Source organism: Scardinius erythrophthalmus (genome assembly GCF_964197995.2).
Source record: "Scardinius erythrophthalmus genome assembly, chromosome: 24".
NCBI lineage: Eukaryota > Metazoa > Chordata > Actinopteri > Cypriniformes > Leuciscidae > Scardinius > Scardinius erythrophthalmus.
The window spans coordinates 166,896-182,612 of NC_138244.1; the positions used below are offsets into that span (position 1 = coordinate 166,896).

Sequence of the window (15,717 nt, forward strand, 5' to 3'; positions counted from 1 at the left end):
TGGAACGAGTCTTTTGTGTGATGATCCTGTGTGTGTGTGTGTGTGTGTGTGTGTGTGAGAGAGTGTGTGTGTGTGTGTGTGTGTGTGTGTGTGTGTGTGTGTCTGTCTGTGTGTGTGTGTGTGTGTGTGTGTGTGGGTGGGTCTGTGTGTGTGTCTGTATGTGAGAGAGTGTGAATGTGTCTGTTTGTGTGAGTCTGTGTGTGTGTATGTGTGTGTGTGTGTGGGTGGGTCTGTGTGTGTGTGTGTGTGTGTGTGTGTGTGTGTGTGTGTGTGTGTGTGTCTGTGCGTGTGTGTGTGTCTGTGTTTGTGTCTGTGTTTGTGTCTGTGTGTGTGTGTCTGTGTGTGTGTGTGTGTGTGTGTGTGTGTGTGTGTGTGTGTGTGTGTTTGTGTCTGTGCGTGTGTCTGTATGTGTGGGTCTGTGTGTGTGTCTGTGTGGGTCTGTGTGTCTGTCTGTCTGTGTGTGTGTGTGTGTGTGTGTGTGTGTGTGTGTAGGGCCGGAGTGGGGCCACTTTTCAGCCCGGGAGTTTCAGGCCCAAGACCGGCCCACTTTTTCCATGGTGGAATTCCAAATTAGCACTTTTTCTAAATTGGATAAATGAAGCAACAGTTCAGCTCTTACTATTGTGTAGTTAGTATTAATACCATGGGTTAACAAATAATGTAAAGGTTAAATAATAATTCACTTAGACTTTATAAGAAGCAATTGCGACTTTATTTCACACAATTCTGACTTTATAACGCGACTTTATATCACAATTCTGACTCTATATCTTGCAGTACTGACTTTATAAGCAACTGCAACTTTATTTCACGCAGTTCTGACTTTATATCTTGCAATTCTGACTTTATAAGAAGCAATTGCGACTTTATTTCACACAATTCTGACTTTATATCTCGCAATTCTGACTTTATAACATACAATTGCGAATTTATATCACACAATTCTGACTATATATCTTGCAGTTCTGACTTTATAAGAAGCAATTGCAACTTTATTTCATACAATTCTGACTTTATAACACGCAATTGCAACTCTATTTCACGCAATTTTGACTTTATATATCGCAATTCTGAGAAATAAAGTCAGAATTGCTAGATGTAAACTTGTGAGATAAAAAGTCGCAATTATCTTTTAAAATGTTTTATTCTGTGGCGGAAACAAAGCTTCCATACCTCCTGGCCTCTTCCTCCCATCCTCCCATCCATCCTCCCATCCTCCCATCCATCCTCCCATCCTCCCATCCATCCTCCCATCCTCCCATCCATCCTCCCATCCTCCCATCCTCCCATCCATCCTCCCATCCTCCCATCCTCCCATCCTCCCATCCATCCTCCCATCCTCCCATCCATCCTCCCATCCTCCCATCCATCCTCCCATCCTCCCATCCTCCCATCCATCCTCCCATCCATCCTCCCATCCTCCCATCCTCCCATCCTCCCATCCATCCTCCCATCCTCCCATCCTCCCATCCATCCTCCCATCCTCCCATCCATCCTCCCATCCTCCCATCCTCCCATCCATCCTCCCATCCTCCCATCCATCCTCCCATCCATCCTCCCATCCATCCTCCCATCCTCCCATCCATCCTCCCATCCTCCCATCCATCCTCCCATCCTCCCATCCTCCCATCCATCCTCCCATCCATCCTCCCATCCTCCCATCCTCCCATCCATCCTCCCATCCATCCTCCCATCCTCCCATCCATCCTCCCTGACGTGTGCCGTTACGGTAGGGCCGGCCCAGCTTTCGGTAGGCGCCGGCGGTGCCGTGGTAGCCTGCCTGAGAAAACGTTTTGGAAAAGACGGACTAACCTAACCAACTCTATCGGAGGGGAGGGGAGAACTCCCTCACATGGTACAACCCATGCAGAGGCTGCGCGCTGCGGTGTTAGAATGCGAAACGTGTGTAGCCCATGTAACTAACGTGACATTAGGCTTGTTTGAGATGCGCCTTGCCTCGCCTGAAATGTAGGCGAGAGTAGGCGGCTGCAGTGAGAGGAGGAGTGAAAAAAGCGCAGGCAAGCCGGACAGTTCTCTCTTCTCGCAGTGGATCTGACACCTGCGAGATCAAAGATGGATATCGCGGGATTCACGGGATTCACGCTCGTGCACAGTGTTGCTAATAAACTGGATGGAATTTAAGTTCTGTTGCTTTTATATGAAAATAAATGTAATGAACAAGACACCCAAAGTAATTCCATCCAAATACATGTTTATTAAATTTAGTAATAAATAAAATTTAGTTTATTAAGTTTTTTAAATTGCATTGCATAACCAATAGAGATCGCACTGTCGATAGTTTGGGAATATTCACACAACATATAGCCTACACATAAAACATGATATCAGAGTTTTAAAATCAAACATTTTAAAAGAGAACGACACATCACGGTTGTTTAAACAAATGAGCATTAAGCTGTGTCGTCAGCAAGTCGTTTCCCATCATGCTTTTGATCAGCGCAGTCGGTGGAGAGCAACTGTGCGCGACTGCAGAATCCGACAGGTGCGCCTTGCGCTCGCGAGAGATTTTTGACATACGTCAGCATGACATCAGAGCAAGGCGGACCGCACTCGGACACATTTCTAACCGGCATGCATCTCGCGCTGATCACCGGTGATCGATTCTGCGCAGATTTTGCTCATCTCAAACAAGCCTATTGAAATGTGACAAAAAAAAAAATAATTCCTCGACCGGCCCAAAAGTGAAGCGGCCCACCGGGAATTCTCCCTTTTCTCCCGATTACCCACTCCGGGCCTGTGTGTGTGTGTGTGTCTGTGTTTGTGTCTATGTGTGTGTCTATGTGTCTGTCTGTGTGTGTGTGTCTATGTGTCTGTCTGTGTGTGTGTGTCTATGTGTCTGTCTGTGTGTGTGTGTGTCTATGTGTCTGTCTGTGTGTGTGTGTGTGTGTGTGTGTGTGTGTGTCTATCTGTCTGTGTGTGTGTGTGTGTGTGTGTGTGTGTGTGTGTGTGTGTGTGTGTGTGTGTGTGTGTGTGTGTTTGTTTATATTACATTGTGGGAACCAAATGGCCCCACAAGGATAGTAAAACCTGAGATCGCCTCCATTGTGGGGACCAGCCAGCGGTCCATGAGGGAAATGGGTTAATAAACATACTAAATTATATTTTTTTGAAAATGTAAAAATGCAGAAAGTTTCCTGTGATGGGTAGGTTTAGGGGTAGTGTGTGTGTGTGTGTGTGTGTGTGTGTGTGATGGCTAGGTTTAGGGGTAGGGTTAGTGTAAGGGGACAGAATATACAGTTTGTACTGTATAAAAACCATTACGTCTATGGAGAGTCCCCACAAAGATATGTGCGCCTGTTTGTGTGTGTGTGTGTGTGTGTGTGTGTGTGATGGTCTGCTCCTGTTGTGTGTGTCAGGCCACTCCTGATCTTCTTAAGGGACAGCGGGAGCTTCCGGATCATCCCGACGAGGAAACCGTTAAACTGCTGATGGTGAACTACCTCAGAGAAGGGTGAGAGCGGGTCGGAGATCCGGTTCAGTCAGTGCTGATATCTGTCGTAATTACCCAGAGCATGAGAATACACTACAGTAGTGCAGGAATATGAATCATAAACTACAGTAGTGCAGGAATATGAATCATAAACTACAGTAGTGCAGGAATATGAATCATAAACTACAGAAGTGCAGGAATATGAATCATAAACTACAGTAGTGCAGGAATATGAATCATAAATACAGAAGTGCAGGAATATGAATCATAAACTACAGTAGTGCAGGAATATGTATCATAAACTACAGTAGTGCAGGAATATGAATCATAAACTACAGTAGTGCAGGAATATGAATCATAAACTACAGAAGTGCAGGAATATGAATCATAAACTACAGTAGTGCAGGAATATGAATCATAAACTACAGAAGTGCAGGAATATGAATCATAAACTACAGTAGTGCAGGAATATGAATCATAAACTACAGTAGTGCAGGAATATGAATCATACACTACAGTAGTGCAGGAATATGAATCATAAACTACAGTAGTGCAGGAATATGAATCATAAACTACAGAAGTGCAGGAATATGAATCATAAACTACAGTAGTGCAGGAATATGAATCATAAACTACAGAAGTGCAGGAATATGAATCATAAACTACAGAAGTGCAGGAATATGAATCATAAACTACAGAAGTGCAGGAATATGAATCATAAACTACAGAAGTGCAGGAATATGAATCATAAACTACAGTAGTGCAGGAATATGAATCATAAACTACAGAAGTGCAGGAATATGAATCATAAACTACAGTAGTGCAGGAATATGAAGTGCAGGAATATGAATCATAAACTACAGAAGTGCAGGAATATGAATCATAAACTACAGTAGTGCAGGAATATGAATCATAAACTACAGAAGTGCAGGAATATGAATCATAAACTACAGAAGTGCAGGAATATGAATCATAAACTACAGAAGTGCAGGAATATGAATCATAAACTACAGAAGTGCAGGAATATGAATCATAAACTACAGTAGTGCAGGAATATGAATCATAAACTACAGAAGTGCAGGAATATGAATCATAAACTACAGAAGTGCAGGAATATGTATCATAAACTACAGTAGTGCAGGAATATGAATCATAAACTACAGAAGTGCAGGAATATGAATCATAAACTACAGTAGTGCAGGAATATGAATCATAAACTACAGTAGTGCAGGAATATGAATCATAAACTACAGAAGTGCAGGAATATGAATCATAAACTACAGTAGTGCAGGAATATGAATCATACACTACAGTAGTGCAGGAATATGAATCATAAACTACAGTAGTGCAGGAATATGAATCATAAACTACAGTAGTGCAGGAATATGAATCATAAACTACAGTAGTGCAGGAATATGAATCATAAACTACAGAAGTGCAGGAATATGAATCATAAACTACAGAAGTGCAGGAATATGTATCATAAACTACAGAAGTGCAGGAATATGAATCATAAACTACAGAAGTGCAGGAATATGAATCATAAACTACAGTAGTGCAGGAATATGAATCATAAACTACAGTAGTGCAGGAATATGAATCAAAAACTACAGAAGTGCAGGAATATGAATCATAAACTACAGTAGTGCAGGAATATGAAGTGCAGGAATATGAATCATAAACTACAGAAGTGCAGGAATATGAATCATAAACTACAGTAGTGCAGGAATATGAATCATAAACTACAGAAGTGCAGGAATATGTATCATAAACTACAGAAGTGCAGGAATATGAATCATAAACTACAGTAGTGCAGGAATATGAATCATAAACTACAGAAGTGCAGGAATATGAATCATAAACTACAGTAGTGCAGGAATATGAATCATAAACTACAGTAGTGCAGGAATATGGTAATCATTAACCCTGTGAGTGTGTGCGGCTGGTTTCCCTCAGGTCCAGTGAGGACGAAGCGGTGATCAGGCGACAGGTGGAGCTGATGTTCGAGCAGATCAACATGCTGAAGTTCAGAGCGCTGGAGGAGGTGAGCCAACATTCACCACGGTAACACACCTTTACCATACAGTAATACAGTACACTACAGCTGCTCTTACTGTAGGAAGGTCATCATAAACTATGTTTATCGTTTCACTGTAGTAACTGTAACTGCTGGTACTTTAACAAGTATTATGGAGGGATGGAACAGACTAAATTAAATAAATATAAAATGAAATTATTAAATACATCATGGCAAGTAATTAAAAGCATAATAAAACATAAGCAATAAAAAAAGCTGTAAAACATTTATTTTTTCATACAAAACAAAAAGGATGTAAAATAGCCCTTAAAAATGAATAACCTCAAGAAATATGAAATAAAATACACACTTTGTGAAATAATGAAATACATCATGAATGTTGCAATCAATAAATATAAGCATAAATGCATTTATTTATTACTTTATTTATTGCAACATTCCTTGACATATTTAATAATTAAATTTCATAAACTCTGTCAGCTAATGGTTACGGTGGTGTGGTTCTGTATGGCGTTACAGTGTGTGTGTTTGTGTTTGTGTGTATGAATGTGTGTGTGTGTGTGTGTGTGTGTGCGCGCGTGCACGTTTGTGTGTGTATATGTTCACAGTTTGAGTTTGCAGATCCTCTGGAGCAGGTGAAAGATCTCAGGGACAGGAGGGCGGCGCTAGAGAGCCACGTCTGTCACTTACAGCAGCAGCTGCAGGAAACACTGCAGGTGATCTGATCATGTGACTTCGGTCCTCAGCCGTCTGAGGCTCGTCTGACGTCATGCGTGTCTCGTGATCTGATCATCATGTGATCCGATCATGCGTGTCTCTACAGAACCGCCAGAGTCTGCTTGAGGAGAAGGAGGAGAGAGCGGCGGAGCTGGAAAGACTCCAGGAGGCGCTAGAGAGGAGCGAACAGGAGCAGGTGACGCTGAGACACAAGCTCACCGACATGGAGAAAGAGCTGCAGACGTCACTCGACCAGTGAGAATCAGAACTTTGTACAGCACAGATCGTACAGTACACATTTAGTTCAGTGCTGCTGATTCTAGTAACTGTATCGATGTTGCAGTGTGATCATGTGATTGATCCAGTCATCAGAATCTGTGTGTGTGTGTGTTCAGACTCCTCCAGGCCAAGAGGGCGCGTGATCAGTGTCGCTCTGACATGAGAGATCTGCAGCAGCAGCTGTCTGACATCCACGATGAGTTAGACAGCGCCAAGAGCTGCGAGGCCGGAGAGAGAGACGGGCTGCTGCAGGTACGAGCTCGTCTGAAGTGGTGCGGGGGAAGAGATGCGGGTGAAGAGATGAGGGTGAAGAGATGCGGGTGAAGAGATGCGGGTGAAGAGATGCGGGTGAAGAGATGAGGGTGAAGAGATGAGGGTGAAGAGATGCGGGTGAAGAGATGCGGGTGAAGAGATGCGGGTGAAGAGATGCGGGTGAAGAGATGCGGGTGAAGAGATGCGGGTGAAGAGATGCGGGTGAAGAGATGCGGGTGAAGAGATGCGGGTGAAGAGATGAGGGTGAAGAGATGAGGGTGAAGAGATGAGGGTGAAGAGATGCGGGTGAAGAGATGCGGGTGAAGAGATGAGGGTGAAGAGATGAGGGGGAAGAGATGATGGTGAAGAGATGCGGGTGAAGAGATGAGGGTGAAGAGATGAGGGTGAAGAGATGAGGGTGAAGAGATGCGGGTGAAGAGATGAGGGGGAAGAGATGCGGGTGAAGAGATGAGGGTGAAGAGATGAGGGTGAAGAGATGATGGTGAAGAGATGAGGGTGAAGAGATGCGGGTGAAGAGATGAGGGTGAAGAGATGAGGGTGAAGAGATGCGGGTGAAGAGATGCGGGTGAAGAGATGCGGGTGAAGAGATGATGGTGAAGAGATGATGGTGAAGAGATGATGGTGAAGAGATGATGGTGAAGAGATGAGGCTGATGAGATGAGGGTGAAGAGATGATGGTGAAGAGATGATGGTGAAGAGATGATGGTGAAGAGATGATGGTGAAGAGATGATGGTGAAGAGATGATGGTGAAGAGATGAGGCTGATGAGATGAGGGTGAAGAGATGAGGGTGAAGAGATGCGGGTGAAGAGATGAGGGTGAAGAGATGAAGGTGAAGAGATGAGGCTGATGAGATGATGGTGAAGAGATGAGGGTGAAGAGATGATGGTGAAGAGATGATGGTGAAGAGATGAGGCTGATGAGATGAGGGTGAAGAGATGAGGGTGAAGAGATGAGGGTGAAGAGATGATGGTGAAGAGATGATGGTGAAGAGATGATGGTGAAGAGATGAGGCTGATGAGATGAGGGTGAAGAGATGAGGGTGAAGAGATGAGGGTGAAGAGATGCGGGTGAAGAGATGAGGGTGAAGAGATGAAGGTGAAGAGATGAGGCTGATGAGATGATGGTGAAGAGATGAGGGTGAAGAGATGAGGGTGAAGAGATGATGGTGAAGAGATGATGGTGAAGAGATGATGGTGAAGAGATGAGGGTGAAGAGATGAGGGTGAAGAGATGATGGTGAAGAGATGATGGTGAAGAGATGATGGTGAAGAGATGAGGGTGAAGAGATGATGGTGAAGAGATGATGTTGAAGAAATGATGGTGAAGAGATGATGGTGAAGAGATGAGGCTGATGAGATGCGGGTGAAGAGATGAGGGTGAAGAGATGAGGGTGAAGAGATGATGGTTAAGAGATGATGGTGAAGAGATGAGGGTGAAGAGATGAGGGTGAAGAGATGAGGGTGAAGAGATGATGGTGAAGAGATGATGGTGAAGAGATGAGGGTGAAGAGATGAGGGTGAAGAGATGAGGGTGAAGTGATGAAGGTGAAGAGATGAGGGTGAAGAGATGAAGGTGAAGAGATGAGGCTGATGAGATGATGGTGAAGAGATGAGGGTGAAGAGATGAGGGTGAAGAGATGAGGGTGAAGAGATGATGGTGAAGAGATGAGGGTGAGGAGATGATGGTGAAGAGATGATGGTGAAGAGATGGTGGTGAAGAGATGATGGTGAAGAGATGAGGGTGAAGAGATGAGGGTGAAGAGATGATGGCGAAGAGATGATGGTGAAGAGATGATGGTGAAGAGATGATGGTGAAGAGATGAGGCTGATGAGATGAGGGTGAAGAGATGAGGGTGAAGAGATGCGGGTGAAGAGATGAGGGTGAAGAGATGAAGGTGAAGAGATGAGGCTGATGAGATGATGGTGAAGAGATGAGGGTGAAGAGATGAGGGTGAAGAGATGATGGTGAAGAGATGATGGTGAAGAGATGAGGCTGATGAGATGATGGTGAAGAGATGATGGTGAAGAGATGAGGCTGATGAGATGAGGGTGAAGAGATGAGGGTGAAGAGATGCGGGTGAAGAGATGAGGGTGAAGAGATGAAGGTGAAGAGATGAGGCTGATGAGATGATGGTGAAGAGATGAGGGTGAAGAGATGATGGTGAAGAGATGATGGTGAAGAGATGAGGCTGATGAGATGAGGGTGAAGAGATGAGGGTGAAGAGATGAGGGTGAAGAGATGATGGTGAAGAGATGATGGTGAAGAGATGATGGTGAAGAGATGAGGCTGATGAGATGAGGGTGAAGAGATGAGGGTGAAGAGATGAGGGTGAAGAGATGCGGGTGAAGAGATGAGGGTGAAGAGATGAAGGTGAAGAGATGAGGCTGATGAGATGATGGTGAAGAGATGAGGGTGAAGAGATGAGGGTGAAGAGATGATGGTGAAGAGATGATGGTGAAGAGATGATGGTGAAGAGATGAGGGTGAAGAGATGAGGGTGAAGAGATGATGGTGAAGAGATGATGGTGAAGAGATGATGGTGAAGAGATGAGGGTGAAGAGATGATGGTGAAGAGATGATGTTGAAGAAATGATGGTGAAGAGATGATGGTGAAGAGATGAGGCTGATGAGATGCGGGTGAAGAGATGAGGGTGAAGAGATGAGGGTGAAGAGATGATGGTTAAGAGATGATGGTGAAGAGATGAGGGTGAAGAGATGAGGGTGAAGAGATGAGGGTGAAGAGATGATGGTGAAGAGATGATGGTGAAGAGATGAGGGTGAAGAGATGAGGGTGAAGAGATGAGGGTGAAGTGATGAAGGTGAAGAGATGAGGGTGAAGAGATGAAGGTGAAGAGATGAGGCTGATGAGATGATGGTGAAGAGATGAGGGTGAAGAGATGAGGGTGAAGAGATGAGGGTGAAGAGATGATGGTGAAGAGATGAGGGTGAGGAGATGATGGTGAAGAGATGATGGTGAAGAGATGGTGGTGAAGAGATGATGGTGAAGAGATGAGGGTGAAGAGATGAGGGTGAAGAGATGATGGCGAAGAGATGATGGTGAAGAGATGATGGTGAAGAGATGATGGTGAAGAGATGAGGCTGATGAGATGAGGGTGAAGAGATGAGGGTGAAGAGATGCGGGTGAAGAGATGAGGGTGAAGAGATGAAGGTGAAGAGATGAGGCTGATGAGATGATGGTGAAGAGATGATGGTGAAGAGATGAGGGTGAAGAGATGAGGGTGAAGAGATGATGGTGAAGAGATGATGGTGAAGAGATGAGGCTGATGAGATGAGGGTGAAGAGATGAGGGTGAAGAGATGAGGGTGAAGAGATGATGGTGAAGAGATGATGGTGAAGAGATGATGGTGAAGAGATGAGGCTGATGAGATGAGGGTGAAGAGATGAGGGTGAAGAGATGAGGGTGAAGAGATGCGGGTGAAGAGATGAGGGTGAAGAGATGAAGGTGAAGAGATGAGGCTGATGAGATGAGGGTGAAGAGATGAGGGTGAAGAGATGCGGGTGAAGAGATGAGGGTGAAGAGATGAGGGTGAAGAGATGATGGTGAAGAGATGATGGTGAAGAGATGATGGTGAAGAGATGAGGGTGAAGAGATGAGGGTGAAGAGATGATGGTGAAGAGATGATGGTGAAGAGATGAGGGTGAAGAGATGAGGGTGAAGAGATGATGGTGAAGAGATGATGGTGAAGAGATGAGGGTGAAGAGATGATGGTGAAGAGATGATGGTGAAGAGATGATGGTGAAGAGATGAGGGTGAAGAGATGATGGTGAAGAGATGATGGTGAAGAGATGAGGGTGAAGAGATGATGGTGAAGAGATGATGGTGAAGAGATGAGGGTGAAGAGATGATGGTGAAGAGATGATGGTGAAGAGATGATGGTGAAGAGATGATGGTGAAGAGATGATGGTGAAGAGATGAGGGTGAAGAGATGATGGTGAAGAGATGATGGTGAAGAGATGATGGTGAAGAGATGATGGTGAAGAGATGAGGGTGAAGAGATGAGGGTGAAGAGATGATGGTGAAGAGATGATGGTGAAGAGATGAAGGTGAAGAGATGAGGCTGATGAGATGATGGTGAAGAGATGAGGGTGAAGAGATGAGGGTGAAGAGATGATGGTGAAAAGATGATGGTGAAGAGATGAGGGTGAAGAGATGATGGTGAAGAGATGATGGTGAAGAGATGATGGTGAAGAGATGATGGTGAAGAGATGAGGGTGAAGAGATGAGGGTGAAGAGATGATGGCGAAGAGATGATGGTGAAGAGATGATGGTGAAGAGATGAGGCTGATGAGATGCGGGTGAAGAGATGAGGGTGAAGAGATGATGGTGAAGAGATGAGGGTGAAGAGATGATGGTGAAGAGATGATGGTGAAGAGATGAGGGTGAAGAGATGAGGGTGAAGAGATGATGGTGAAGAGATGATGGTGAAGAGATGATGGTGAAGAGATGATGGTGAAGAGATGAGGCTGATGAGATGAGGGTGAAGAGATGAGGGTGAAGAGATGCGGGTGAAGAGATGAGGGTGAAGAGATGAGGGTGAAGAGATGATGGTGAAGAGATGATGGTGAAGAGATGATGGTGAAGAGATGAGGGTGAAGAGATGAGGGTGAAGAGATGATGGTGAAGAGATGATGGTGAAGAGATGAGGGTGAAGAGATGAGGGTGAAGAGATGATGGTGAAGAGATGATGGTGAAGAGATGAGGGTGAAGAGATGATGGTGAAGAGATGATGGTGAAGAGATGATGGTGAAGAGATGAGGGTGAAGAGATGATGGTGAAGAGATGATGGTGAAGAGATGAGGGTGAAGAGATGATGGTGAAGAGATGATGGTGAAGAGATGATGGTGAAGAGATGATGGTGAAGAGATGAGGGTGAAGAGATGAGGGTGAAGAGATGATGGTGAAGAGATGATGGTGAAGAGATGATGGTGAAGAGATGAGGCTGATGAGATGCGGGTGAAGAGATGAGGGTGAAGAGATGATGGTGAAGAGATGATGGTGAAGAGATGAGGGTGAAGAGATGATGGTGAAGAGATGATGGTGAAGAGATGAGGCTGATGAGATGAGGGTGAAGAGATGAGGGTGAAGAGATGAGGGTGAAGAGATGCGGGTGAAGAGATGAGGGTGAAGAGATGAGGGTGAAGAGATGATGGTGAAGAGATGATGGTGAAGAGATGAGGGTGAAGAGATGAGGGTGAAGAGATGAGGGTGAAGAGATGAGGGTGAAGAGATGATGGTGAAGAGATGATGGTGAAGAGATGAGGGTGAAGAGATGAGGGTGAAGAGATGATGGTGAAGAGATGATGGTGAAGAGATGATGGTGAAGAGATGATGGTGAAGAGATGAGGCTGATGAGATGAGGGTGAAGAGATGAGGGTGAAGAGATGAGGGTGAAGAGATGCGGGTGAAGAGATGAGGGTGAAGAGATGAGGGTGAAGAGATGAGGGTGAAGAGATGATGGTGAAGAGATGATGGTGAAGAGATGATGGTGAAGAGATGAGGGTGAAGAGATGAGGGTGAAGAGATGATGGTGAAGAGATGAGGGTGAAGAGATGATGGTGAAGAGATGATGGTGAAGAGATGAGGGTGAAGAGATGAGGGTGAAGAGATGATGGTGAAGAGATGCGGGTGAAGAGATGCAGGTCTTGTCTCTCAGGAGCTGTGTGTGCTGCGGGGCGAGTTCCAGGCGCTGCAGCTGCTGCAGGAGGAGCAGGAGGAGGTGTTACGGCGCAGGGAGAGGGAGCTGACGGCCCTGAGAGAAGCTCTGGAGGAGGAGATCGCAGCTCACGCCTCAGACCTGCACACACTGCAGGAGGAGCAGCAGCAGGAGGTTCAGCAGCTGAGGGAGGCCACGGGTCAGGCCAAAGAGGCAAGCAGCTGGAGACACGACACACACGCACTCACACACACACTCACAACAACACACTCTCTCAACAACACACTCACTCTCTCAACAACACACTCACAACATACTCTCACACCAACACATGAAATCACGCCTATACGCTTTTCACACTGCACTTATTATGGTGCTAAACGCCGCTTTTAACCTGGGTAAAGGAATGTTTCACACCTGTAATTTAGAAGACGGGTTAGCAGCGCTGTTTATGTGAGGGATAATGTACATCCAGCCGGTTGTTATCTCAGAATAAACCCGACAGGCTGATCAGGATCAGGTCTTGCATCAGCCTGAAGGGGGTTTATTCTGAGATAAGAACCGGCTGGATGAACATTATCTCGCTAATTACACGGCTACTTGCCACATAAGTAAATAATTAGACACAAAATATGCCCCTTTTCACAAGATGTAATAGAAATCTATGGTGTCCCCAGAATGTGTCCAAATGTATTCAGAATGTTTCAGCTCCAAATTTATTCAGCTCCAGATAATTTATTATAGCTTGTCAAATTTGCCCCTTTTTGGGTGTCAGCAAAAACGCGTCTTTTTTGTGTGTGTCCCTTTAAATGCAAATGAGCGTTAGCCCCGCCTCCGTTCAGAAGAGGGCGGAGTCTTTACACAAGCTTCAGAAACTCCGGCAATAACAGAACAGGCCAATCTCCCTCATCCAGAATCCCAGAATAACCAGTAGCGAGTGCAGCCTTACGGAGAGACTCAGGAAGAGCTTCTGAATGTTAGTGGAGACATTTCTGTAGTTGTTGTGGAGTTACACTGATCATCTCATCATCATGTTGAACTTCTCCACAAGTGTCCACAGTTCCTGAGGTGTTTATAAGACAGCGGTGACATGTTCTGGTCAATAGTGTTCAGTGCTCGTCTGTGCTCAACCACAGAACAGCTTCAGGCTCTGCTGGATCTTCATCAGTGCGTTAGAACTGGTCTCTGTTGGCGCGTGTGGAACCAGATGTCGGCTGGTGTGTGTAAACGTGCAGATTAAGGGCCGGTGATATTATAATAAGATCCTCTTCATCCGTCAGAAGGAGAGCGAAATCTGATTATTTTTTGTTAGTGAAAGACTCACCCGAACACAGTTACTGGGTTTCACTTTTCATGTTTTCTGGGTCGGTAGAAGCACTGGACCCGATTATAGCACTGACACACGGAGAGACTCAGATGTTCATGATATGTCCCCTTTAAGTATTAAGCATTAAGATGAAATAAAAAATGATTTAATGCAGCGCATGTCAGTTGTAACCCTGCTTTCTCGCCTCGATTAACATCTGTCCAGAGTTTGGCACTGCTGGGCCGGAGGGTTCTGGAGGTGGCGGAGGAGAAAGAAGCCAGTCAGACACTGATCTCAGACCTGACTCACACTAAAGCAGAGCTCCTGCAGAAGACCAGCGCTCTGGAGGAGCAGATCTCCTCGCTCAACCTCCTCATCCAGCAGAAGGAGGCGCAGGAGACGCAGCTCAGGGAACACGCGGAGCAGCTGATGGTGAGATCAACATGTCAATATACACTGACTGTACTGTGCTTCTCGATGAGGAGGAGGACAAACATCCCAACACCAACCTGTTACTGACCATTCAGTGCTCAATCGAGCATGTTGACCATGATCCTCTGTAAGGAGGATCGTGGACGTTTTCCACTAGAAATAAACATTGATGTATTATTTTAATTTAATACTGTGAAGCTGCTTTGATACAACCTGTGTTGTGAACAGCGCTATATAAATAAACTTGACTTGACTTGACTTGACTTGTAAGATCATGAGCTGATTCAGCTGAGCGACTCATGAATCAGTTGAAACGGCCTGAATGAAGCTTCTCTGGATGAGCTGATTCAGCTGAGCGATTCGTGACTCAGTTGAAACGGCCTGAATGAAGCTTCTCTGGATGAGCTGATTCAGCTGAGCGAGTCGTGACTCGGTTGAAACGCCTGAATGAAGCTTCTCTGGATGAGCTGATTCAGCTGAGCGAGTCGTGACTCAGTTGAAACGCCTGAATGAAGCTTCTCTGGATGAGCTGATTCAGCTGAGCGAGTCGTGACTCAGTTGAAACGCCTGAATGAAGCTTCTCTGGATGAGCTGATTCAGCTGAGCGAGTCATGACTCAGTTGAAACGCCTGAATGAAGCTTCTCTGGATTAGCTGATTCAGCTGAGCGAGTCGTGACTCAGTTGAAACGGCCTGAATGAAGCTTCTCTGGATGAGCTGATTCAGCTGAGCGATTCGTGACTCAGTTGAAACGGCCTGAATGAAGCTTCTCTGGATGAGCTGATTCAGCTGAGCGATTCGTGACTCAGTTGAAATGCCTGAATGAAGCTTCTCTGGATGAGCTGATTCAGCTGAGCGAGTCGTGACTCAGTTGAAACGGCCTGAATGAAACTTTTCTGAATTTATTTATTTATACAGTTTAGTGTTTACAGGGACAGTGCACATTAATAAATATTTATGTCAATGTGCCAGTTTAGCCAACTTGGCTAATTTTCAACTGTAGTCCCTGGGCAGGTGTAATGTCAGATAAAATACATTAAAAGAAATCAACAATACTTATACATACAGTAGACCACATTTCATAAGAATACATAAAGTACATTAAAACAAGAACAGCAAAACATAAAACAAAGATGAGCTGATTCATCTGAGCGAGTCATGACTCAGTTGAAACGGCCTGAATGAAGCTTCTCTGGATGAGCTGATTCAGCTGAGCGAGTCGTGACTCAGTTGAAACGGCCTGAATGAAGCTTCTCTGGATGAGCTGATTCAGCTGAGCGAGTCGTGACTCAGTTGAAACGGCCTGAATGAAGCTTCTCTGGATGAGCTGATTCAGCTGAGCGAGTCGTGACTCAGTTGAAACGGCCTGAATGAAGCTTCTCTGGATGAGCTGATTCAGCTGAGCGATTCGTGACTCAGTTGAAACGCCTGAATGAAGCTTCTCTGGATGAGCTGATTCAGCTGAGCGAGTCGTGACTCAGTTGAAACGGCCTGAATGAAGCTTCTCTGGATGAGCTGATTCAGCTGAGCGATTCGTGACTCAGTTG

The 15,717-nt window shown here is 45.3% G+C and overlaps 1 protein-coding gene across 1 annotated transcript in view; it reads left to right on the plus strand.

Moving 5' to 3' along the window:
- Positions 1–15,717, plus strand: part of LOC308684523 (cingulin-like protein 1) — a 40,332-nt gene that overhangs the window by 4,868 nt on the left and 19,747 nt on the right. Inside the window, exons 3-9 of the mRNA XM_081355775.1 lie at positions 3,378–3,472; positions 5,408–5,495; positions 6,098–6,205; positions 6,313–6,461; positions 6,602–6,737; positions 12,434–12,646; positions 13,965–14,171. Of these exons, the coding sequence (XP_081211901.1) occupies positions 3,378–3,472; positions 5,408–5,495; positions 6,098–6,205; positions 6,313–6,461; positions 6,602–6,737; positions 12,434–12,646; positions 13,965–14,171 (996 nt within the window). The remainder of the gene's footprint in view (positions 1–3,377; positions 3,473–5,407; positions 5,496–6,097; positions 6,206–6,312; positions 6,462–6,601; positions 6,738–12,433; positions 12,647–13,964; positions 14,172–15,717) is intronic.